This window comes from Crocuta crocuta, unplaced genomic scaffold (assembly GCF_008692635.1).
Source record: "Crocuta crocuta isolate KB4526 unplaced genomic scaffold, BGI_CrCroc_1.0 scaffold448, whole genome shotgun sequence".
NCBI classification, from domain to species: domain Eukaryota; kingdom Metazoa; phylum Chordata; class Mammalia; order Carnivora; family Hyaenidae; genus Crocuta; species Crocuta crocuta.
In genome coordinates this window covers 3,476,329-3,503,244 of record NW_027532411.1, presented here as the reverse complement: position 1 = coordinate 3,503,244, position 26,916 = coordinate 3,476,329, and the positions used below count along the sequence as shown (strand labels likewise).

The 26,916-nt window shown below is 37.5% G+C and overlaps 1 protein-coding gene across 9 annotated transcripts in view; it reads right to left on the bottom strand.

The window, feature by feature from the left end:
- LOC144243797 (uncharacterized) overlaps positions 1-26,916 on the bottom strand; it is a 326,374-nt gene that overhangs the window by 101,810 nt on the left and 197,648 nt on the right. For 6 of the 9 annotated variants that reach the window (XR_013338776.1, XR_013338779.1, XR_013338777.1 and 3 more), the window contains one exon: positions 14,726-14,764. The exons of the other annotated variants lie outside the window; for them this stretch is intronic. Coding sequence is in view for 2 of the 6 variants with exons in the window: in XM_077778943.1 (XP_077635069.1) it covers positions 14,726-14,764 (39 nt within the window). In the remaining 4 variants the exon portion in view is untranslated. The remainder of the gene's footprint in view (positions 1-14,725; positions 14,765-26,916) is intronic. 9 annotated transcript variants of the gene reach the window in all.

Sequence of the window (26,916 nt, the reverse complement as noted above, 5' to 3'; positions counted from 1 at the left end):
ATTCTCAGCTACGTCTCTGTTGTATTTAGACAAGCAGCTTGTGGGAAAACTAAGAGTAAACCCCTCTTACAAAAAGTAGAAACTCCTGATAGAAATAATTTTTTAAATGCCTTTTAAATCACAAAATTGTAATGCTTGAAGGAACATCACAAATCTTTCAAACATAGGGGCTCCTGGGTGGCCCAGCCCCGTTAAGTGGCCGACTTTGGCTCAGATCATGATCTCACTGTTAGCGAGTTTAAGCCCTGCATCGGGCTCTGTGCTGATGGCTCAGAGCCTAGAGCCTGTTTCAGATTCTATGTCTATCCTCTCTCTGCCTTTCCTCTGCTTGTTCTGTCTCTCCTTCTCTAAAATAAATAAATGTTAAAAAAATTAAAAAAGAAAACAAATCTTTCAAACATAAATATCAAGAAACTTCTCTAGCAATAAGGTGAAACTGGTAGCTTTTTTATACACAATATGTAAGATCAAAAATGAATACATAAAAAAACATATGAACAATCATCACACAGTAGAAATGTAATCACAAAGCATATAGAAAATCATATGGGTGTTGGTAGGGAAAACACAAAGCATATAGAAAATCTTCATATGGGTATTGGTAAGGAGTGGGGTGTGTGTGCATATAAGAGCTCTCAGGCTCTGTTCACAGAAGGACAGGCTGGTGCTGCCACTCTGAAGACCCATATGGCATTACTGGTTTATATGCATATAACCCAAGATCCTGAGTGAATACTCCAAAGAAATTCTTACATAACATAGGAGCAATGAAGAGAATGTAGCAGCGAGTCAGAGGTAATCTGAATATCCATGAGCTGGAGCATGAATAATTAAAATATGACGCACACACCCTCAGAAATTTAGTATTTCAGTACCAGCTACAAATCAGGTTTTCACATAGCAACAGCACATATTGAGACAGGATACAAAACCATTTATGTAAATGAATAATATACGTACACAAAACAAATGATATTTTGCAATAATATATGCAATAAAAACAAAGCAACCGATTTTAAATTCATGATGATGGTAACCTATAATGGGAGGGGGTTAGGAACATGAAATAATGATAATAGTGATTAACTGGGAATAAATAATTTTAAAATAAGAGGGAGTCCAAATGGCCCATAGATGATAATGTTCCATAAACTAAGCAATGTGATCAACTCAAGCCTAATACAGGAGGTCCAAGAGAAAAAATTAAATGAAAAGAAAATGTTAAAACTTGCTAGTAATAAAATTGAGGTAAATTAAAACCATAGGTTGGGACACCTGGGTGGCTCAGTCAGTTAAGTGTCCAACCACCATGTCATGATCTCATGGCTTGTGAATTCAAGCCCTGCGTTGGGCTCTGTTCTGACACCTCAGAGCCTGGAGCCTGCTTCACATTCTGTGTCTCCCTCTCTCTGGCCCTCCCCAGCTCATGCTCTGTCTTACTCTCTCTCTCTCTCAAAATAAATAAACATTAAAAATATAATAAAAATAAAAATAGTTAAGAAAAAAATAGGGTAACTTTCTCATTTACCAAAATAATAAAATATGTATTTCACTTGAATCAGTAGCTCCATTTTTGTCATTATTCAGGATGATAAGCACAGCTATTTTACTTTAATTCTTAATTATAATCCAATACAGTTAAGCAAAAGAAAAAATTAAAAGTATAAAAATTAAAAAGAAGTAATATTTATTATTTCATTGTATATTTGAAAAACCTAAGAGAAACTGAATTTTTTTCATTTTTTGTAGGTTTTTTTTGATAATTAAAAAAACGAAAAATAATTATTTTAGAGAGAGCACAAGAGCATGAGCAGAGGGGAAGGAGAGAGGGAGAGAAGGATACAGAGAGGGAGAGAGAGAGAGAGAGAGAATCTTAAGCAGACTCCAGCTCAGCACAGAGCTTGACATGGATCTCAGTCCCACCACCCTGGGGATCATGATGAGCTGAAATCAAGAGTTGGACACTCAACCGACTGAGCCACCCAGGAGCCCTGGTAATTTTGTTATTACAAAGAACAAACAAAGTTTACAAGGAAACAGGGGGCACATTTCAAATCTACAAATTAGTAGCCGTTTAGTTAGAATCAACACTAGTTTGTGGGTATAAAGAAAAAAGATCCCATCCACAATGGAACAATGACAAAAACAAACACCATTAGTATTTAAGATCTAGATAAAGAAAACAGTAAGATTCTTCTGAGAGACAAAGAGAAGACTGGTCAAATGACAAGGCATGGCATGATCCTGGATGGAGAAAATCTTTGTCAACTCTTTCTAAATCAATCTATACGTGTAGTGTCATTTTACTAAATATACCAACGTGTTTATTTGAGAAACAAAGAGCTGGTTTCAAAGCCAATACAAATGAATAAATAAGAACATCCAGGTCAATTCGAAAAAGGAAGAGTATTGAGAAGGGACAACCCTTAATGTTAAAATATTGTATAAAGCAAAATAATTTGCAAAGATCATAGATCATAGATACATATATAGACACACCTGGGAAAGAGAAAATAACTAAAAAAGAAAATGGTTCCAGATGTACACAGGAATTCAGTATATGATAAGCATGGCTTCAAATCAGTGAGGAATGAAGGATTATTCAACAAATGGTACAGAATAACCAGATGGCCATCTAAAAGAAAAGATTAGTTGGATCAATGATATAATTATTTTTAAATTTTCATTTTATTATTCTTTTTATTTTTACTTATTTTTTAATGTTTATTTATATTTGAGAGAGAGATAGAGAGACAGTCGCAAGCTGGGGAGGGGCAGAGAGAGACGGAGACAGCATCTGAAGCAGGCTCTAGGCTCTGAGCTGTCAGCACAGAGGCTGATGTGGGGCTCAAATCCATGCACTGTGATATCATGACCTGAGCCCAAGTTAGACTCCTAACTGATGGAGCCACCCAGGTGCCCCCATCAATAATATAATTTAAGAATGAAATTTAAGAGTGCAAGAAAACATTGTAGTGATTTTTGCTAAATAGTCTCTAAGTGGCAAAAATCTTCCTAAACATGACATAAAAACCAGACATAATAAAACAAGTGTGAAAATTTGACAATGAAAAATTTTGGCATAGCAAAGCCCACAGTAGCTAAAGTCAAAATTCTCAAGGGCAAAGTGAGAAAACATTTGCCATTTGTCTTAGGAAGCAAGGACCCATTTCCCTAATATATAAAAAAATTCCCATAAACATTAAGAAAAATGTCAACAATTCAATAGAAAAATCAAAGGGATGTTTTGAGAAAAAATAATAGCCCTTACACATATGTAATTATGTTCAAACTTTTTAGAAGATAAATGCAAATACAAATTACAATGAGCTACCATTCCCACTCATCGTATTAGGAAATACTTTAAAAATGTGTTACTACATGGGTTGTCAATAATGTAGGGAACAGCCATTTTCCTACACTGCTGGTGGGAATGTAAATTTGTAATACCTCTAGGGAGGACAATTCATCAGTAGCTATCAAAATTACAATTGCAAATATTTTTGAGACAGAAATACCATATCTACACATTCCTCTACAAATATACTTGCACAAGTATATTCACTGTTGCCTTATTCCTAAAATCAAAAGATTGAAAACAACATCATTTCCAATCCTCCACTGAAAATGTTTTTTCTTTATTGCCTTCGGCATGGTAATAATGCTGATTTTCAAGTTAGTCTCTGAATTCCTGGGACCCTTTTGGATCTGTGTTTATTTCCCGTTGTTTTTATTAATTTTTTTTCAGCTTGTCACGTCTCCTCAAGTGCCTGTTGTTTGGTTGGTTGGTTTGGGTGGTTGGGACTTTCTATTTGTAAAATTGTTTCTAAAAATAATGCGAAGCATCTGCGGTTATATTCCAACAGGGTAGATTTACGTTTGCTTCCACCAAGAGCTATTAGCAATCTTGAATCATCTCAATCTAATTTCAGGAATTAGGAGGATGTGATCAGTCCCCATGAGGGCTTGTCACTTGGGGTTCATTTACTCCTCCGGTTCATCCCTTTGCAGTCTCAGCCCAAAGTTGAGGGGTCACCATGGAGTGTTCATAACTCCTTCTCTTCCCATGAGGTTGTCATGAAGTCCTCAGCATTTTTCTCATCCAGGTATAAACACCCTCAGAGACTGGGCACACTTACAGTCCTGGGTTTCCATTCCCCTCAGCTCCAACCACGTAATTCCTTACTCTCTTTTTAACCCTCACTATCTTCAGGTAGAATTTTTTTTTTAACGTTTAGCTAGCTTTTCTGGTTGTCCTAATGGTAATTTATTCCATATTATCTTGTATGATGACCAGGGACAAAATTCTAAAAAAACACAGATGTTCATCAATTTGTGTTCATCAATCAAATTATGGTACATTTATACAACAGAATAAATTATTGAATATTTATAGGTAGATAACATTATGGTTGAATAACAAAAATGTTAAGTCAATTATGGTACATTTATACAAATAGAATGCTATTTTTTTTTAATATTTTTATTTATTTCTGAGAGAGAGAGAGAGAGAGAAAGAGAAACAGCATGAGCAGGGGAGGGTCAGAGAAGGTGGGAGACACAGAATCTGAAACAGGCTCCAGACTCTGAGCTGGCTGTCAGCACAGAGCTTGATGCGGGGCTCGAACCCACAGATTGTGGGATCATGACCTGAGCTGAAGTCGGACGCTTTACTGACTGAGCCACCCAGGCGCCCCACAAATAGAATGCTATTTATCTACAGGGGCTTTTAGGTGCTGATATAGATGAATCTTCAAAATATATTGTTTAGTGAAAAAGCAAGGTACAGAACAGTGGATGTGGTATGCTATCCATTCGGTATAAAATACTCTAGAAGGATTCAAAATAATTGAATACTTAGATTGTTTGGGGCCTAGAAAAATGTATAGCCAAAGTGTGGAAGTGAGAAGACAATTCCTTATTGTTTTTATCATTTTATACATTTGAATGTTGAAACCAGGAACATATTATCTGCTTGATACAAAAGCAGATAAAATAAACTTTAAATGATAAAAATTGGGCAAAGCTATGTGCATGAACCTGTTTGTTGCTGCAGTATTTATAACAGCCAAAAATTACAGGCAACCTAAATGTTCGACTGCAAGAAAATAGTTATGTTAGATGCCACTGAGCGGATGTTCTGTAATGATATTAAAAATAAATATGGAAGTTCTATGGAAACATGGATACACTACCTTTCTATTGCTGCATGATAAGTGAACACAAACTCAGTGGCATGAAACCTCATTTACTCTCTCATGGTTGTACAGATCAGAATTCTCTCCTGGTAAAGCTGTGTTCTCTGTTCAAGGCTTCACAAGGTTGAAATCAAGTCGTCAGATGGGCTGAGTTCTCATCCTAGAATTCTGCCTACCTCAATGGAAAATGCATATCATTAATGAAAGAAAACAAGTCTTAAACATATGCAAAGACATTCAGTCTTACTAGTAAGAGAAATTACACTGAAGTACCCTTTTCATCAGTCAGGCAGAAAAAGTTTTCAAAATTTGGTAACATACTTGATTGGAAATGGTGTATAGAGACCATTGATTTCTTACAGTATCCTAACTTGTGTTAAAATAGTGTAAACAGAAATATACTGAAACTGTGATAACAACCAGGTAAAAATAGGTGCGTGCGTGTGTGTGTGTGTGTGTGAGAGAGAGAGAGAGGGAGAGAGAGAGAGAGAGAAATAAAAGAGAGGGCACGAAAATGTTAATAGTCACCTAAAAGAATTTTGTCATTTAACTTTTCATTAATTTTGAGATTTTTAAGCAAGGTTATTAATTTCTTCTATCATCAAAAGATATTTGTATTTAAAGAGAAAGAATAGTAACTTTTTCAGCCTCTTTTTACCACTGTGCACACAAAGAAGAGTAGATTTATTGCAGTGTTCTCGATCATTGCTGTTTGCTGGTGTTGCTGAGGTTAGGACAGAGTTCCCCAACCCTGGTCCTTAGGGCTATGCCATCCAATCTCTTGCTGGAAAACTCCAGGCATACGAGACTATGACAATTATGGAATACCTGTTACTTCCTGTGTGCTCACTGCTTGCTAGGTACATTTATGTGTAGTTAACCCTCATGACAATCCTATACAATAGGTATTATTTCAGAGTGTCACTGGGTTTTTAATTGTAGCTCTGCTCCAGAAAAACTGAGGGTCTTGGCAAGGATTCCATCCCTCAGTTTCCTCCTTTATAAAATGAGGTGAGCATCATAAGAGTTGTACCTAAAATGAGCCAGATACCATTGACACCTTGCCTGTATCCTCACACCACTTACTTTCACGCATGCTTAGTCAGCTTCCAACTGGCAGCGCCTTTGACTTGTTACCTGAGGTTTTCCTCTGACCAGGAATCCCCTTCAGTTCATAGGTGGAGAAAGTCTGGAAGCCTTCTACATTCCTCCAACAGCCCTTAATCAATGAATAACTGGGGAGTGCATGGATAGTCACTGAGCTACCTCAGCCCCTGGACAAAATGACTGAGGTGCTTGTTCTATTCAATTTCCCATTGTTCCACTTACCCTCAGAGTAATTCCCTTGACAATATACTCTTTCTTTCGTTTCTTTTTTTTTTTTTTTGTAGTAAGAACATTTAACATGAGATCTACCCTTTTAACAAATATTTTGAGTGTACAGTACAGTATTATTAACTATAGGCATGATGTTATAGAACAGATTTCTAGAATTTATTCATCTTCCATAACTGAAACTTTATACCCATTGAACAACTCTCCATTCCCCACTTCCCTAAAACCTTAGCAATCACCATTCTACTCTCTGCTTCCATGGGCTTGGCTATTTTAGATATCTCATATATGTAGAGTGATAAAGTATTTGTCCTTCTAGGACTGGCTCATTTCACTTAGCATAACATCCTCTAGGTACATCTGTGTTGTTGCATATTTCAGAATGCTCTTCTTTTTTAAGGCTGAATAATATTCCATTGTACATTACACCACATATTCTTTATTTATTCATTTGTCTGTGGACAATTGGGCTTTTCCGCATCTTGACTATTGTGACTAGTGCTGCAGTGAACATGACTTCAATCAAGGTGTTGATCAGGGCTGTGGTCTCATCTGAAGACTTGACTGGGAAAGAATCCACTTCCACACTCACAGTCTTGTTGCAAAAATTCAATTTGCCAGCAGTTATTGGACTGAGGGCCTGTGTATAGCTGGCTATTGGCTAGAAATGTTCCTCAATTCCTTGCCACATGCACCTTCCTACTTGGCAGTATGCAAATTGAGAAGGCAATAGAGAGAATCTGCTAGCAAGATGGAAGTAATAATTTTATGTAATCCAATTACAGAAGTAACACCCTATAATGGTTTCCTTAATGTAATGGTTAGAAGTCACTAGGTGAGCCCACATTCAATGGGAAGGGGTAAAATGAGGGTGTGACTGCCAGGAGGCAGGGACCATCGAAAGATATATTGCAATATACCTGTCGCACCAGTCAATTTTAGAACATTCTGAAAGGAAGGAAAGAAGCTAGCCCTTTCACAAAACATTCCTTTTTTGTTTCTTTGAGGTCTTCTTGCAATCTTAATAGGAGATCCCCCTCATGAAATTAGCTTTTACTTAAGCAAATATATTCCAAGAATGTGAGATGGCTCTAACCTTTTAACATGTTATGGGTAACAATAAGAAGTCAAAAAGGACATCAGAGTTATTCATGAATAGTTGAGTTGCAGAAAATTGGGAAAGTATATTCAATATTGGTGGACCAATCTGTATACTGGATATTGACAGACTTAAATTGACATAATGCATTGAACATATTCTTTAGTATACAGTAGAAACTCGATATGTATTTGGAAAGAAATCAAATAGATTTAAATGTATAGATTTCAATTATTTTTGCTGATATTGCTCATGCTTTAACTTTTACCAAAAGCCATTATGCTTCTGCTTACAAATTGCTGAAGAAGAACTTGTTCCTTAAAGTATAAATAAAATTCACTATAAAAATCAGAGTCCATGCTATCATTACTCACTCCTGACAGAGGTGTGCTTATAAAGTACAAAGGGCTGCCTTCTCTCTAATCTGAGGGGGTGTTCCAGCCCACCAAATGAAAAATAAAGCTACCTTCAACAGCAGCCAAGGAGTTAAGAAGCTGGGTATGAAATTGTGTCTCCCTCATTACCTGCAATGCATGGCTGAGATAATTTGAAGTAATGCCTGGAAATCCTCTACTAAAATAATCACAAGGTGGGTTGGGAGTTTATGCCTTTTGACCAGGTCCACAACCCACATCTGCCACAGAAAATTTTAATTGATATTATTCTAGGGAAGAATTCCTATGCTAGTATTAAATCTGAAAAAAAAAAAAATAAAAGCAATTCAACACTGCATTATTCATCTTTCCAGCATAAATGAAAATAGAATGGATTTAGAGTAAAAAACTACTTTTAAGCAGGAAGAAGGATTCTAAATAACCAGATAATCAACCACAAAGTTTGGGCCCAATATTATAAAAATGTATGTGACAAATGAATAAAAATGTTATTTCTTTTTATACATACATATATAACAACTACCCTCAAATCTTTGTAGGCTTTTTGAGGAGTTGTTGACTTTTTTTTAAGGTTTATTTATTTATTTTGAGAAAGAGAGAGAGTGGGGGAGAGACAGAAAGAGAGGGAGAGAGAGGCAGAATCCCAAGCAGGCTCTGCACCATCAGCACAGACACCAATGGAGGGTTCAAACTCATGAACCCTGAGATCATGACTCAAATGGAAGCCTGATGCTTAACCAACTGAGCCACACAGGCTCCCCTAAAAATGTTATTTCTAAATCACTTTTTCCATAGTACAAATAAGGCAAATGTTTTTTCTTTGTACTATCTATAATTCCAAAGCATTGTTTTTATCTTTTTATTCTTATTGTTAAAATATTTTAGAAAGACAGAGAGAGAGAGAGAGCACATGGGCAAGCACAAGTGAGGGAGGGACAGAGGGAAAGGGAGAGAGAATTCTAAGCAGGCTCCATGCTCAGCGCAGAGCCCAAAATGGAGCTCCATCCCATGACCATGAGATCATGACCTGAGCTGAAATCAAGAGTCTGATGCTTAACTGACTGACCCACCCAGGTGCCCCTGCTTACATTTTTATAAGATTGGAATACAAATGATCAGGAGTGCCAGGGAAGCATTGACTTCAGCTCAGGTCATGATCTCACAGTTTGTGGGTTCAAGCCCCACATCAGTCTCTGTGCTGATACCTCAGAGCCTGGAGCCTGCTTCAGATTCTCTCTCTCTCTCTCTCTCTCTCTCTCTCTGCCCCTCCCGGGCTGTGCTCACTCTCTGTCTCTCAAAAATAAATAAACATTAAATAAAGAAAAAAAAAATTATCAAGCCAATGAATATATATATATATTCTATATATATATATATATATATATATATATATGGAGAGAGACAGAGAGAGACAGAGATCATCTTACTGAAAGTTTTAACTAGTTCCATTATACATTCTGTATCTTTGTGACCTGTCTCCAACTTTGTCTTTATGTTTTTATTGTGGATTTCCAGGCAAAGTGGAGAACTGTAAGTGAACCTGAATCAAGAATATAATTATTCATATGTGTAGAATTTCTCTTCTTACAATTTATCAGAGAAGTTATCTTTGCCAATGAAGATAAGAAGCCCTTTACATTTTTTAAAATGTAAGAGAAAAGGCAAGGGGATTTGACATTTATTGGGCACCTACCATGTGCCAACCATTTTTTCCGTATATCCTTTCATTGAATGATCAGTCTGATGAAGTACTGTTATCCCAACATGATAAATGAGAAAACATAAACTGAGAAGCCATAGAAGAGAAGAAAATGAACATTTGTTGAGCAAGTGAATACTAACATGAGGTGTACTCTATTTTTATACACTCATTTAAATTTTACATATGCATCCCCATGTTATAAAATTAGGCTCAGAGTTATTAAATAATTTACACAATATCATACACTTAGTAAAAAGTTGAACTAGAACCTGAGTGGATCTGATTCCTCATATTTTTCCCAATTATATCAAAATACTCCAGCATAAAATCCTTTAAATGTAGCTGCTAGCAGAGGCACTGAAGATTTTAGATGACTTCCTCCTTATGAGGGAAAGGTTGCTATTTATAAAACTGTTGTGTTCTCCATCAGGGAAAGGCACCTGGGACCACTTTCAGAATTAAATTCATCTATAATTAAATAAATAAAATCAATAAGAGTAAATATTAGAGGCATCTTTCTTGGCTCAATTGGACATTACAGTACAGGTACAGTCCCCAAATCTACTCTATTATAATTATTTTGCCTTCCTTTTTCTTCCTACTAAAATTGTTGAACATTTATTCCTTCATTATAATTTGTTTTTAACTCACCCCTCTCCTGCTCTTGATTAAGAGTTCGTTGGGGTCAGATACCTTGATATATATATCCTAGGCATCTAATACTGGCACTCATCAGGTGCTCAATAAAAATCAAAGGAATGACTCATTGAATAAACAAATGAATTAATTAATAAACAAACATGAAGCAACAGGATACCAAGCCAAACTCATTACCTAGCTCTAGTAAACTTTGGAATAGTCTACAATATGGCACTCACATTGAAGGTGATATCATACCTCCAGGCTGCTTCAAGTTGTAGAGTTAGCCTGGCAAGTACTTAGCCAGGATTCAGCTTACTTGAGTCATACCCACCTCCATCCCACCACCATTCAAGATGCTCCAATCTCAATCTCCAGTCACTGAGAGACTACAGTCCCTAACCCTGTGGTTCTCTAGGGCATACCTCTCCAACTTCTCCTCATTCCTCTATTCCAAGTATATAATTTTATTTTGATGTTTGCAAAAATGTTAAATGTAGGCTTTCCTTTTGCTCAGTAGAATCCTTACAGGTAATGGGATAGAGGTTAAGAGCATATAAGGTCAGACTAAATAGATTCAAGCCTAACTATCATTTATTTATTAGCATGTGACCTTCAAAAAGCAGTATCTAAGTTTCTGCTTTTCATGCGTAGATGGAGATAATACAAGTACCTAACTCAGAGGATTACTGTAGAAATTATATGAGATTATAAACCAAATGCAGTGAGGATGGCTCCTGATGTGTTATTGTTTTAATAAACAGAATGAGAATAAGAAAGTTTCTTTTTTATTTAGCTGTCTGGTTTATAAGTACTTATGAATTGAAACCAAGAGAAAAGAGAAATCCCCTTTATCTTCCTAAAAAAAAAGTATTAATTGTGTAGTCTAGTTGCAAGGACAGGAATATCTATGGATTGGACCACCTTTAAATCTTATGCCCATCCTTACAATGAGGCTGAGTGCTTTGGTTGTTGACCTAGGTGTTGGGACTTCCTCAAGGGTCTAGAGTGGATGAGAGGGTGGGAAGGGGAGTACTTTCTTAACCAAACCACATGGACAGAGTGAGATGGAGACACTCACTAAAGGAAAACCAGAGCAGAAAGAGCTTTAAAAGCTGCTCTGCATCCCTATAGGACTAAACTAACCAGGAGTAACCAACGTAGGATGACATTACTAACCAAGAGAAATGAAACCCTCAAATACCTGTTTTCTCATATTTAAAACTAAAATATTAAGATGAAAAAGAGAGACAGTCCAACTCAAGGCCTATTCTGATTTAGTTTCATTGGCCCCACAAAGGAATTATTGCCATAAAGGTCTAAGCAGTGTCAGTGCAATGGACATATCCAGATATCCAAGTAGATTAATAAGGCTTTTCTTTAGTGGCCAATTTAGCTAAGAGAGAATTTCCTTTTAAGGACTCTTTCTAGCCTCTCCCATAAATTACCGAGGAGCTTACTTCAAAGTTCTACTTTGCCTATAGAGTCACAGCCTTGAAAGGCATAGCTCCCCAAATTCAAGCTAATCCTTGCCCCTAAAGAAAGTAGGCAAATAAAAGGATCAATTTCCTTCTCTATGTGTCAGTTCTTATTATATTTAAAATTTTTTTTAAATGTTTTTATTTATTTTTGAGAGAGAGAGAGAGAGAGAGACAGAGTGCAAGCGGGGGAGGGGCAGAGAGAGAGGGAGACACAGACTCGGAAACAGGCTCCAGGCTCGGAGCCAACAACAGAGAGCTGGATGCAGGGCTCAAACCTGTGAACCATGAGATCATGACCTGAGCTGAAGTTGGATGCTCAACTGATTGAGCTACCCAGGGGCCCTGGTTCTTATTATATTTTAATATGAGCACATGTATTCCCTTGTTGGAGTAAAGAATTAAGTAACAGTAACAAAATTCAGAGAGACATAAATTGCCAACTTACACTTCCTAGTGTAGCTTTGCTACAGAAGCTTCTGTAAAAGTCATATAGATGCCAAAGTCTATAGTACCTAAATCAGCCCATTTGTCAGTCTGAGAGTGATTTACCCATGAGTGGTGGTAATGGTAGTGTGTATGTGTGGCAGTGTACCTGTATTTGTGTTTCTCTTATTCTGTCCCCTCACATTTCTCCTCATAAGAAATTTCTTCTCTCTATGGTCCTCTACCACTCAAGCCATCAAACATGGAGGAATGAACACAATGGCTAGACAATGTAACTTTGTTTCTTCAATAGAATATCAGATATACAAGCAATTTTGAAATATGTTCATGTGAAAAGAAAAATAAGCAAATGTAGAAGGTAATTATGGAGGTCACAGAAAGTTTCTTTTCCCCCTTTGTTTTTAAATGAAACATTCGTTTTCTGGTTACAAAGTAGAAGAAAATTCTGAGAAAATATTGGGATGACCATTAAAACAGGATATGAAATATGAAAATCTCAAGTAATAAATAATGAACACAAATAAACGGTCTGCCAGTTTGTCAACCCTGAAGCCAAGCATTATAGTCCAGGATTTAAAATGAATAAAGAGATCATAGAAAATGATACTGAGCCACACATACAAAAAAATCTCACTTAATTCTATTGTGTTCTTAAAACATCGATATTTGTGTGGGTAGTGCATACACTGAAACATTATTTTTACTTAGTACCACCAAATTTGGAGGAGTTTAGCACGAGAAAGAAAACCTGGAACCAATTAGAGATGTTCCCAGTTCTGGCTTGAGCCTGTTTTCCCTGGAGGTTCTACAAGCCTACAGCCAACATTACTTCTATCAAATAAAACAATGGTTTTGCTAAATGAAAATATCACTGGATATTGCAGAATACCTTTGGAAAAGTGTCTTATGAAAACATATCTAAATCATTTTACTTGACAGGGCAGCTCCATTATTAAAAGTGTATCTGTATTTTTCAACAAATCTTGATTCATATTGGTGGCTTCCTTCCTAGTTCCAAAAGAGAATACTATCACCATGTGCTTACTATAGTAGAAAGGCTCTTATCATTGTATTATAAGCAACCTGCTTTCTTAAAATCTGATCTTATTTCTTTCTTAAAGTCTAACTTAATATAACAAATATAATATGTATATANTGTAGTTATTTATTTCTGAGAGAGAGAGAGACAGTGTGAGCAGGGGAGGGTCAGAGAGAGAGGGAGACACAGAATCTGAAACAGGTTCCAGGCTCTGAGCTGTCAGCACAGAGCCCGACCTGGGGCTCAAACCCACCAACCGTGAGAGCATGACCTGAACCGAAGTTGGACGCGTAACCAACTGACCCACCCAAGCACCCCTATGTAGTTATAATATATTAAAATATATATCATATAATTATCTATATATACATGCTTAATTATACCACTATGGGATAGACTGGAAATAGTTTGAAAAAGAGTTCCCACTGAAATTTAATTCAGGTCATGGATTAGACATTGCAGTTTTAGTAATTCCCCAATCACCAGTATCCCATTCACAAAGCCTATTGCTTATAAATCTGCCTCAGTTATCATCTTCTCTGAAGAGACTTCCATGCCCAAACTCTTTACCACCAGAAAGATAGAGCTGCTTTAAAAAATGCCACTAATATTTTGTGTAACGAAGCAAAATGTCAGTGAATGTACAATCAGATATTTGCGGTCTTGTGCAGCCATCTTGTACCAATTATTATGATTATACTTGTCACACTGCACTGTACTATTTTATTTAATGCCAGTCTACACAGTGGGACTCTGACTTATCTGGGCGTAAAGCCACGTTCTACTGCATTTTTGCATCCAGGGGCAGATACCCTGAACCAGGCCCCCATTAATGCACTTATCTCTCAGCTGCTGGGAGTCTCAGCTGCTGATGGCCCACAGCAAAGTTTCCCCCGAGGATTCTCTTTGGCCAACAGGAGCCCAGAAATGCCCAAGAGGCGAGCCCTCTCATAGAATGACTGGATGATTGAAGGGTACATGGCCCAACCTCTTGAATCAAGGTGGGAGGAGTCTTTGGTGTTTTTCATGCCCAGCAGCTCCCCTGGAGATCAAGGCTTGAGTCCGATGATCCCCCATACCTGCATAGCTTTCTCCCCTGCCCAGATCTGCTTCCTTCATTTCCTTCCAGGCTTCTCCTGGAAACACCTCATCAGCTAATCACTCACACAAAAACCCCCAGGTCAGACTGTGCTTTTAGGAAATCTGACCTGAGACAGCCCTAAGTGCACACTGATTTCTGTGACAAAGGGTCTTTTTCTCTCATTAAACTCTGAGATCTGTAAGAACAGAAAAGATGACTTATTCATCTCTTCATATCCAGTACCTAATTCAGTGCTGATAATAAACACTCAAAAAATTTTATAAAATTGAATTAATATGTAAGTATATTTACCTCATTCCTCATTCTCTTCTTGGATTGAATAGATAAATCCTAGGAAAAGAGAGACATGGGTTTAAGGATTATCGTTGCCATTATCATTTAATACCAACCTTTTACTAAGACCTAATGAATATGGATTGTCAGGAGAAGTAGTAAGCTCTCAAGTGGGGGAAGGGGGTAAAGATACCCCTCCCCCAATTCTATCCTATAGTAATATACATAATTAAACAGTGGTACCTCATAAATTGAATAGATTCATTAACAGTAGCTAATGGCCATACATCAAACTGAATTTTCTTTTGTTTTCTTTTTCAGCTTCCCATGAGAATATTCTTCCATTCCTCACTTTCATCTTACTCCCATATTAAATCAGCATTAGGCTGGTAAAGCCGACCATAAGAAATAAGGATTTTCTCAGTTGCATTTTCTCAATGCCATCACAATATATCACCTGAGATTAAAACAAATATGGGGCTTTCGTCTCTACTGTATCTCTTGGAAATGGTCCTATTTCTCTTCACTAGTGGAAGACAGATCAGACTTTACCAAATGAGTTAGCAAGGTCATCCAGAAGGACAAGAACTCCAACATTAATCAAAAACATGTACATATATCTAAATTAATCTGAAGGCACAAGTTTCTCCATCAGTGTTTCTGCCTGGGCCTGTGTCTTACTAAAGTGTTTCACTAAAGTGGCAGAATTTCCAAGAGCAGAAAATAGAACGATACACTCAACGTTGTAATTATAATTCCTGTTACTAACGGATCGCCTCAAAGTCTGGCCAAGAAAGCATAAAAATAATTGACTCTTCACAAATAAATTTTGTTTTGAGGTAGACATAGCTTTCTGATGAGAAAAGGCTCATTAGGTTTCTATTACTCAAACTTGTGTCCACTAGACAAGAGCCAATTCTTAACACAATGACAAAAAAATGACTCAAATACCATCCCTAAGCAGATTCATTGTTTGGGAACATTGGTATTTGGTCAGCTACTCTGCACACCTCCAGCCATCAAATGTATCTCAATGACAGAGCTATGAACAAAACACATGAGTTGAGGTGAGGCAGGGGAGAAGTGAGAAAAGCAAGGGAATTCTAAAGAAAATTGGTCTTCAATATGAATCAGCTGCCATTTCACCCAAGTGTGGGGCTGGATATGTTATGTTGTCTCATCTACTCTTTAATATAATCCTGATAGGGTTGTATTTTTATCTTCATTTTATAAGTGATAAAAGTTGGCTTTACAGAGACCAGATAGCTTTTACCAGTCACATGGCTACTAAGTAGCTCAGCTGGAATTCAAACCAGAGACTATCTGTTCCAAAGCTCATCATCTTTTGACTTTATCACTCTTTATCAGGTAGGTAGTATTCACGAAGTGTTTATTTTTCATGGAGCTCTTAAATATCGACATCTCTGTGACATGGGGGAAAAACACTTTTGTGCACTCTTTCTTTATGACACCAGTACTTACAATACTATCACCCTTTTGATATATGACCTACTAACAAAAAACTAGTGCAAGATTTGTTCTAAGACTAGGTGCATTCTTCTTTAAAGTTCTCAAAATGAATTAGTAAAATGTGATGGATGCTTCCAGAGCATGCTAAAGCTTTAGAATATGCCAGCAAATGAAGACAAATGCAGGCAATACTGGGTACCCCCAATTTGTGGACAAATGCCCATAGCATGTTCATAACTCCTTGGCCTCCAAAGCCCTGGGGAAGTTCCAAAATGATACTTGATCTCCTGAGTCAGAAAGGGACTGAGTCTGGGTTCTATTCTAGATGGAGATGGGGAGAGATCTGGGCTGCCATCCTCTGTTCCCTTTGTGAAGTGGTGTGTGAAGTACCTGTTATGAGTGAAGGATGTGAGACAAAGATGAGGTAACTTAGAAATTTTAGGCAGAGGTTAAATGGGCTTTGATTCACTGTCTTGAGGAATGAGAGAAAGGACTGACAGGTGACAGGATGACTAGAATGCATGCTCCATGAGATCAAGGAATTTTTCTACCTTGTATCTCCTTGCTGTTTGCACATAGCAGATCTCAGTATATATTTGTGGAAGGAGCAACTTTGGAAGGAATTTTTTATGTTTATTTATTTTTGAGAGAAAGAGAGACAGAGCATGAGCAGGGGAGGGGCAGAGAGAGAGGAGACACAGAATCTGAAGCAGACTCCAGGCTCTGAGCTGGATGTGGGGCTCGAACTCACAAACAGTGAGATCAGGAACTGAGCCAAAGTTGGATGGTTAATGGACTGAGCCACCCAGGTGCCCTGGAAGAAATTCTTGAATTGATTTTATACGTGGCAGTATCCACAATATAATTTTAGAAATAAATTAAATTCTATTAATAGCATTTCAATGAAATTGGCAACATCTCATGCCATATCATCTCTCTCTCTCTCATGTTCCTTTTAATACCAACCAGAGAGTTTTTGGGCAGTTGAGGTCTGGACAAAATGACTGTCAAGGGTCACCAATCAATGACCTTGATTCACTATCAAGGGTAAATTAGAGGTGTGAACATTAGCATGATGATTGCCTGTATAAATGCTGGTTACAAGTCGCCTTCTCAGGCTTTGCCTTGGTGATGGTGAAGAGGTTTGTGAGTGTTGTGAAAGACTGTATGTAGATGCGTCTGAGGCCCTTCAGGAACCCAGCTAGCCACTCTGCAGGTTCTGGCCTGACATTTACACACCTTCTTCTCTAAAGGCCAATGTTTCTCAGATGCTGCGTCTGAACTATTTCTTTTCCTTGTTCTAGAGCTTAGTGCTCTGTGTTTTCTCCTTTTCGTTGAGGAGTTTCTAGCAAGACTCCAGAGGGTTGTCTTATTTTCCCTCCAACAGCTGCCCCAAAGTTTTAGAGCTCTGTTTTGCAGGAGATTCTTAACTTCTCTAGGAAGTTACAATACTCACCTGGCCTAGAGATGTTACACTGTGGTGATTTTCAGACTCAAAGTCTACCTTCTGCCTGCTCCCCATCTCATCAACCTCCTGACCTTATTAACACTCCCTTAAGGCATCATCTACTGTGTGTTCAGCTCCTGCTTCTGCCAGTGACAGTAGGAAGAGGGGGGGACAGCAATGTGGTGTATCAGTCAAGTTTAAGCTTTCGAATTGTATTTGCAAACTTGACAAAGTACTTTATAATCTCTATATAAAAACCAAGTTTAAAGCAAAGACTTATTAAATCTGTATAAAATATACAAATGAGTAAATTATTGCTAATGGAATGACTTTCTATTCTCATCTTCAAATATGAATCACAACAAATTCCTTTTATTTTATTTTATTTTTTTCTTTTCAATTTTTTAATTTAAATTCTGGTTACTTAACATATAGTGCAATACTGGTTTAAGGAGTAGAATTCAGTGATTCATCACTTACATACAACACCCAGTGCTCATCAAAAGTCCCTCCTAAGACCCATCACCCATTTAGCTCATCACCCACCCACGTCTCTCTATCAACCCTCAGTTTGTTCTGTATCTTTAAATCTCTTATGGTTTATTTCCCTCTCTCTTTTTTTCTCCTTCCCATATGTTCATCTGTTGTGTTTCTTAAATTCCACATATAAATGAAATCATATGGTATTTGTCTTTCTGGGGCTAACTTATTTCACTTAGCAAAATACACTCTAGCTCCGTCCATGTCACAGCAAATGGTAAGATTTTATTATTTTAGATGGCTGAGTAATATTTCATTATATGTATTTATATATCACATCTTCATTTTTTAATTATATGAAAAATATTATTTCACATCTTCTTTATCCATTCATCAGTTGATGGACAGTTGGGCTCAGTCTCAAGAAGCATGAGATCATGACCTGAGTCGAAATCAAGAGATGTGCATTTGACCAACTCAGCCATATAGGCACCTCCTTTTATTTTAATGTTTATTTTATTTGGGGTCTTCTGGAGTTCCGTACAAATTTCAGGATTGTTTGTCCTAGTTCTGTGAAAGATGCTGGTGGCATTTTGATAGGGATTATATTAAATGTGTAGATTGCTTTGGGTAGTATAGACAATTTAACAATGTTTGTTCTTCTAATCCATGAGTATGGAATGCTTCTTCATTTCTTTGTATCCTCTTCAATTTCTTTCATAATTGTTCTATAGTTTTCAGAGTACAGATCCTTTACCTCTTTGGTTAGGTTTATTCCCAGGATCTTACTGTTTTTGGTGCAATTGCAAATGGGATCAGTCCCTTTTCTGCTGCTTCACCACTGGTGTACAGAAATGCAACAGATTTCTGTATGTTGATTTTATATCTTACGACTTTGCTGAATTCATGTAGTTAGATCTAGCAATTTTTGGTGGAGTTTTTTGGGTTTTCTACATGCAGTTTCATGTCATCTGCAAATAAATTACTTTCATTTCAAACAATACATTCCTCTTTTGCAATACCCAGGATACCTCACTAATCCATTTCAGGTTTTCAGTATAGTACAGATCTGACTATATTTGTAAACAAAAGACTTAGCTGCAAGAGAAATGAAGAAAAAAGCTAGGCCTGTAGTTTGGAGTTACATTCAAAAATCATTAAACTGGAATTCATTTTAAACAAGTTTCTGCAAGGTAGTTGGGTTGAGTGTGATCACTGGTTCTGGGAACCCATTATGAAACAAATAAAAGTTAAACATTGCCCTGGAAAGAGACAGTGAGTTGAATTCATTTATCTATTGAACAGCATATAGGGCCCAATTTTGGCAAGGAGAGTAGGATATCTGGGGAGAGGATGTCATCCCAAGGATGTAGGTGAGAACACGATGTTAAGAACAGTAAAAGGTACAGAGACGGAATTTTACAGAATTATTCAGAGTGTGGCAGATTTATATTATGTCAGTTTAGCTCAGCTGGAACTGAGTTTCACAAAATTTCTTTGCCTGCATAGTTCCTGGTTGGCATGAAGTAAGTATCAGACACACTCTTTTTGCATGCAGAAGGTGAAAGCAGGCAATGAGACTCCTGGTGGCTTATGCACAATGTTGCTTGTCGCTGGCTTCCCACCTTGGGGCAGCATCCCCTCCTCTAGTTCCTGTACCTCCTGCCTCATTTGGCTTCTCTGGCTCCTGGTCTAGATGCAGATTTACGTCAATAATGAAGGGCACTAGCTTCCTCTGCAGGATACCCCATTATCCATGTGGCAAGAGTAAAGGCAGGAAGAGACCGTCATGGATTTTAAAAGCCTGCCTCATGGGCTCCAGTCAGCTCAGTTTTGCAGGTTCCTATTTGTGCTCCCTTCCCTTCATATCTGACTCCTTCTCAACTGCCTGCCTTGTGGATTTCCACCAGATCCAGAAGGAAACATCTCATATAATATCCCAACTGTGTAAGGCCAAGCCACCATTATAGATCCCTTATTTATCATGTATATTTTGGAGGTTTTGTGTTTCTCTGGTCACACTCTGACTAAACACTGGGTGACATTATTAGAATGGGGAAAATTAGGATGATCATCTGTAATTTCTCAGAAGAAAGGCAATGACTTTGACTAAGCTCTTGTTGGTGTAAAGTTCTCCAGGATGCTCAACAAAGGTAAACCCATGCTATTTAAGACCTTCAGTGTCTTCATAGAACTTTATACATGTTATTCAAGTTGTTAATCACACACTTTTAGATCATACGCAATAGTTTATATTTATGTATATTTATGGGTAACATTTCAAATATATTCAGTGTTTGACATTATCTAGGTGATACCGCCATTCTTAGTAGCCGATGTTCAATATTTAAGATTTTGCTTTGTATACCACTTTTGATGTGTATTTTTATCTGTGACCTGATTTCTTTCTCAAAATAATTCTGAGAGCTCAGAAAAGAGCCAGTAAGGAGTTGGGGTTTGGCATGTAAGAAGAGGTCAAACATTTCCAAAGCCCATGCTGTCACATTTGCACTTTATAATTTCAATTAATTTTCACAAAACCTTTATGGTTAGTTTCTTACTCTTATTTTGAAGTTGAGGACTGAGAATCAGAGAATAAAGTGTCTTGTTCAACATCTCACACCTAACAAAAAATTCCTTTTCCTTAAAAGTGAGTGAAACCATAACCATGCCAATGGAAAAATTGGAATAACCTTTAGAACAAGAAAACTCTGAGGTTCTATGCACTAAGAAAAGTAGGAAGATAAGAATCAACCAGAACTATATAATGAGGATTCAGTATCTGACATGTGAGCACAGCAACAACAACAAAAAAAAGTGATAAAAATTTTCATCTCTTGATAATACAAGCTTTGCCAGTAGTAAACTATATACAGTATATTTAATACATCTGAAAGATGTTGCATGTGTAATATGTAAATTGAATAAAATGGAAAAAAATGCCAAAGCAAGTGTCAAACACTAGACCACAAAACTTCCAAGTATCATCTAATGACTAGGGAGGAAGTATGTATTTTAATGAAAAAAATCCCCAACGTATAACACCTAGAATTTTCATTTCAGTAATTGTCCCTTTAATATTGAGACCCTTTGTCTATTCCAGAGGGGTAATAACAGGTAGAATTTTACCTGAAATCCCCTTAAGTTTCCAGTTCTCATGGTCACTTCCTCCTCAAATTTCTTTCTGTTCTAATCAATGGCACAATCTCAGTGAAAGTTTGAACAAAAGAAGCCATTTCCCAATGGTTGTAAAAACAAATGGAACATGAGGGGAAGTTACACTTTACACTGAAGTAGAGTCACAGAATTTTAGTGGCATTGAAGATTGATTCCCTATCTTTTCCAAGTGACTTAACTGAAAATCAGAGTTTATGAATTAAATTCAAAAGTGAGTTCAGGTTTATGGATGCACTAAACTTGCGCAATTTTGTGAGGAACTTAGAAAAAAATCACAAATATAAAATTACATATAGGATTTTGGGTGTGGCTTATGAAAATGAGGGTTTAACATTCTTTTTTTTTACTTTTTTTTTTTTTTTGAGAGAGAGAGAGAGAGAGACAGCTTGAGCAGGGAAGGGTCAGAGAGAGACGGAGACACAGAATCCGAAGCAGCCTCCAGGTTCTGAGCTGTCAGCACAGAGCCCGACACCAGGCTCGAACCCACGAACCGTGAGATCATGGCCTGAGCCGATGTCACACGCTTAACCGACTGAGCCACCCAGGTGCCCCAGGGTTTAACATTCCAACCAGACCTGAATAAGGTAAAATCCAACTTGAAAAAGCAAAAGCAGCGTAAAGTGTTGAACAAGCCAGTCCCAGGAAGCGCACAGAAGCAGAGGGGCATTGGGACCAACTGGAGCCAGAGACGTGAACCTCACTGGGATTGTTTCTGTCTCTGCTTCTCTCTGCAGGTTGGCCTTATTCCCTCTCACTGTAAACCAGCACTCTTCAGAAGCAGGAAAACATGGCTACTGATAGTTCTTAAGTTACACAGCATAGAGTTTCAACCACTGAGATGCCGAAAGGCTCTCTGGGCCAAATCAAATCCTAGAGAAGGACCTTAGTTGATCTACTTGGGTCCAGGTGAACTGCTATCAGTGGAGTTGAGTCTTATAAAAACAAGGGGGCAACCACGGACACATGCTCAGCATAGAAAAGAAGAATCTGTGCCAAGAAGAATCTGGAAAGACAAAACAACCCTCCATAAATTATCTGCGTGATGCTGAATAGCTAATAGGAGGTATATCCAGAATCATAAACTAAGGGTTCATTTCTAGAATAATTTTTTTCTCTGAATGTTAGAGCAGATACTAAAAAAAAAAAATTAATTTTCCTGGCTCAGAATTTTTGTTTCCTTGGCATAGAAAATTATCAGAACACACAAACCAAAATAAGACCCAACATAAAACAATTTTTAATTTTTTTGTTAGAAGGCAATTTAGAGTTCCTCTGAATGACCATTATACACATCAATTCTCTTTAGGGACTTATTAAGAAAACAGGACATTTGGGTTAAGCATGTATTATCTATTAACTTATATTAGAAACTTTCTTTTTACTGCTATTCTGATGTAATTTGTTTACTTATTATCTCTTTATCATAGATACAGAATAGATGAAAAAGTGTTCATTGGTTTGCTCTGTGACAAATGAAAGATTACTGCACAGTGCTTTGATATGTAAATAGCATAACTACACGTTTATTAAAGCCACATTTTTTAGAACAAATAGCATATTGCTAAACATTACAGACCAAAAAGTTCCTGCATAAGGAAGTCGCTATTGATTTATACTTCCTACTTAAGTAATTCTCTATCGATTTACATTTCTTTGCCCAAAACAGAGTGCCTCAATCATTGGAAAAATTAAAAGGAGGGGAATTGAAAATGGGAAATTTTGACACAACATATTATAATAGAAAGAAAACCCCAGGCCTTTCCTTTTCTTTCTTTAACTCAGCTTTAGCAGCATCTTTTTATTTTAATTGTTGAATTAATAAATTTCCATTGTTCTTGATTAGCTCTGAGTATTCCTCTCCACTTGGAAATATGACATATGTTGAAGGCAATCCTGGAAAAGATTTATAGTAGTGCCAAACTATGCCACTGTGCTTGAGATGAGAAAGATGGAGCTTGAAAATAAGTAATGGACCTCAGTGTTCAGCTCTTTCCTACCAGTGAGACTTTCTCTGGATTAGACTCAGCTTTGCAGCCTGGTGAGGCATGGCCAAGTCTACATCTGTTGTACTGTGTGCAGCTAGGCAAGGGCAAAGAGTCTCAATTCAGAAGCTGGAGAAAAGAGTAGGAAACTAAAACCAAGGGTAGCAGACGCCACACCAATCTGAAGGTGTATGAGTTATCTTCTAGATGAGTAAGAGAACAACACCTATTCATACACATAAATCAAATCCTGTCCAGCAGGCTCAGGGCGTTGGGTTCTTTCCACAGAAGCACAGGACAGGACACACGAGGAGAATGGATGATGGTGTGATACCTCACACTGATGTGCCATCGAGCAATGGTAAACAAGGTGTCCAGGAAACATTGAGAGGGGCTGACAGAACCGTGAGCCAGTCAGAAACCAGAACTGAGTTCCTACTACTGGTAAATTCTATTGGAATATGATGGGGAGCCAATTTAAAAGCAAAGCCACAAATGCACAAGTTTGCCAGACTCTTTAAAATGCAATTATAATCACTGATCAAGGTACGGGTTTAACATAGAAAACCTGGAGAAGATTCCTGATCACATTTGAACATTTTAAATTTCACCTACCTACACATTACCTAGCATTAGCTTCAGGATGTTGTCTTTAAAAAAAAAAAGCCTTTGTTTCCCCTCTCACACTTAGAAGAATATGTTGTTTTTTATTTGTGCATATTGTATCTATGTTTTTTTTCTTGAATTGCTCCATTGCCTTTTCTGATATCATATTAAGTGATCATGATTTAGAATAATGTGACAGACGTGTTCAGTGTGGCAGAAAGTCTCCATTTTTCACTCCAAGTTTACTTTCCACCTATCTCAGCCTTAACCTGTGCCTAGGAAGAATGACCTCCACCAGTTGGGTCTCCTGAGCTCCCTTGCCCTCTGGTTTCTAGTTGAGTTTGGCCAATAAGAAGAAGAGACATGAGGGGCACCTGGGTGGTTCAGTCGGTTAAGCATCCAACTTTGGCTCAGCTCAAGATCTCACAGTTGGTGAATTTGAGCCCCATGTTGGGCTTGCTGTTATCAGCCCGTCAGCGCAGAGTCTGCTTTGGATCTTCTGTCCCCCTCTCTGCCCCTCCCCAACGTGTGCTCTCCCAAGAATAAATAAATATTTACAAAAAAAAAAGCAGCAGCAGCAGCACAGACATAATACCAGATCATGAGAGAAGAGAAAGGTTGGGGTATTCTACTCCTACTCTTTTCCAGCTAGACAGTGGCTTAGCAGGGATTGTGTTCCCCCTGAGTGAGCATCTCAGACGGCCTCTGTCAGGTGGCTGCAGCTCTCTCCAGATTCCGGAGGAGTCTCTTTGACCTTGTTTGTGTCAGCTTGGTGGTAGGAGTAGCTTCCTGTCACTGCTAGTCTTAGAGGGCTTTCCCATCCTTTTTGAGTCACTTAACTTTGCAACACCTTGGTACAGAGACACTTTATTACATTTTTTTAAATTATTCTTATATATGTAACGTCTCCTTTTCTTCTAGAACTCTGATTAATACAGTTAGCAAAGAAATATCATTTACAGGGTACCTGGGTGGCTCAGGTGTTTGAGCATCTGACCTCTTGATCTTGGGTTGGGTCATCATCCCAGGGTCATGGGATGAAACCCGCATAGGGGCTATGCTGAGTGTGGAGCCTGCTTGAGAGTCCCTCTCCCTTTACCCCTCTTCCACTTGCACGTGCTCTAGCTCTCTCAAATAAATAAATAAAATTTTGAAAAAGAAGTATCATTAACTACAATACCCAATCTGAAGAAGCATTAATCTATTACAAGCAAAGTCAATGCAAAGTATAAGGACAGTAGTCCCACAGATGAGAGGGAATATTTCCAGAAAGCAGGATGGTGTAGTGGAGCAGTACCTGGTTTTTCATACCAGGATTCAAATTCTGGTTCTGTTTCTTGATAGATCCATGAACTAGAACAAATCTTATAGTTTCTCAAAATCTGTTTATTTCTAATAATAATATCTCTCATAAAGTTGTTGCTAAGATTCAACAAGATAATTTGGTTTAATCTCATAGCATGACATTGGCATTAAAACTGATAGCCTGGCAGCTCTGATGGTAGCACGGTTTTAAAATGATGCTTCCAGGGATAAAATATCAACCGAGAGGTATAATCTGAACAATTTAAGGATGACTTATAGTGTCCTCTGCTAAGAACCATCCATAGCGCTACTTTATGTAGTTTATAAACTGCTAAAAAGATTAATATGCCATATCCTGGATTATTACTTTATCATGTAGTCTCAAATCCAATAAGATTCCAGCCTTGAAATATCTCCTTCCTCCATGCTCAAAAGATACAGCCCAGAGGTGGAGATGATAAAGATGCTGGCAATGGTGATGGTAACTCTTACTGAGATTCACTCTTACTGAGACTAACTACATGGTAGCACCCACTATTCTAAGAATTTGATACATTTTAAATCTTTCAATCCTCATAACAGATAACATATATCATTATGCTCTCATTTTACAGATAGAACAATCGAGGCAAAGATGAAATAACTTGCCCATGGTCACATCTAGTAACTGACAGAAGGGAAGTTTGAACCCTGGGGCCAAGGCTCTAACACCCACGTGCTAATGCACCCAGCTATACTGCCTCATCCTGCAATTCTCACCCCATTTTTTGATGCTATGGACATCTGGGTTCCATCTTCAGGAATACAAGCATTTAACTTAGAATTATAACACTGCTGACAAATTTTTGTCAAGCAAGCACTTTACTGAGCAAATATCATTAGGCCAGTTTAATTTATTATTGAATTTTCTATTCAGCACAGTTAAAACATTTTTATGTTTACTCTATTGAAATTATATTCATCAGGATCATTTTTCTGTAAACTGTACACTGAACATCTGATTTATTGGTCAGTCATTTTGTCCATATAAAATGTGACTGATTATAGCTCCTACCCAGAGTACTTTTCTTTTATGGTTATTATAATAGAGCTTCAACAAACCCACAGTTAATTTACATGAATTCAATCAGCTTGGCCAAAAATTAAAATAAATCTAAGAGTTTCTGTGATTTCCCAAATCCACCCCCAAGGGATTTTCAAACATTAAAAGGTTTCATATGTGGTGAAGCTAGAACTGAGTAGTGATTGCTCCAAGAAGAAATTAAGGAATTAACTTGGGGTGGGAGGAGGAGGGTGTTGATGAGAAGGAGCTTATTAACATAATCTCAAAATATCTCCCTACAAATCACCATTTACAAAAGCTATAATTTGCTATACGGTAGAGAAACAAACAGCACCCCAACCAACTGATAGAAATTAGCATCATGAATATAGGACAGGCGTGATGTGCCTACAGGTGGGATAGCCTAAGAAGGACATGCATCATTTAATTTAGCAATCTTGCCAAAAAATACATAACCAGAATCACATTATGGGGAAACACTAGGTAAACCACCTTCAAAGGCAGTCTGTAAAACCATTGGCCTTTATTCTTCAAAATTGTCAAGGTCAGGAAAGACAAAATAGGGTAAGGAGCCATTCCAAGTTAAATAAGAATGATAACAATATGTGATCATAGTCTAGCTTCTGGAGAAAAACTGCCATGAATGACATAATTGGGATAATTGACAAAACTGGAAAGG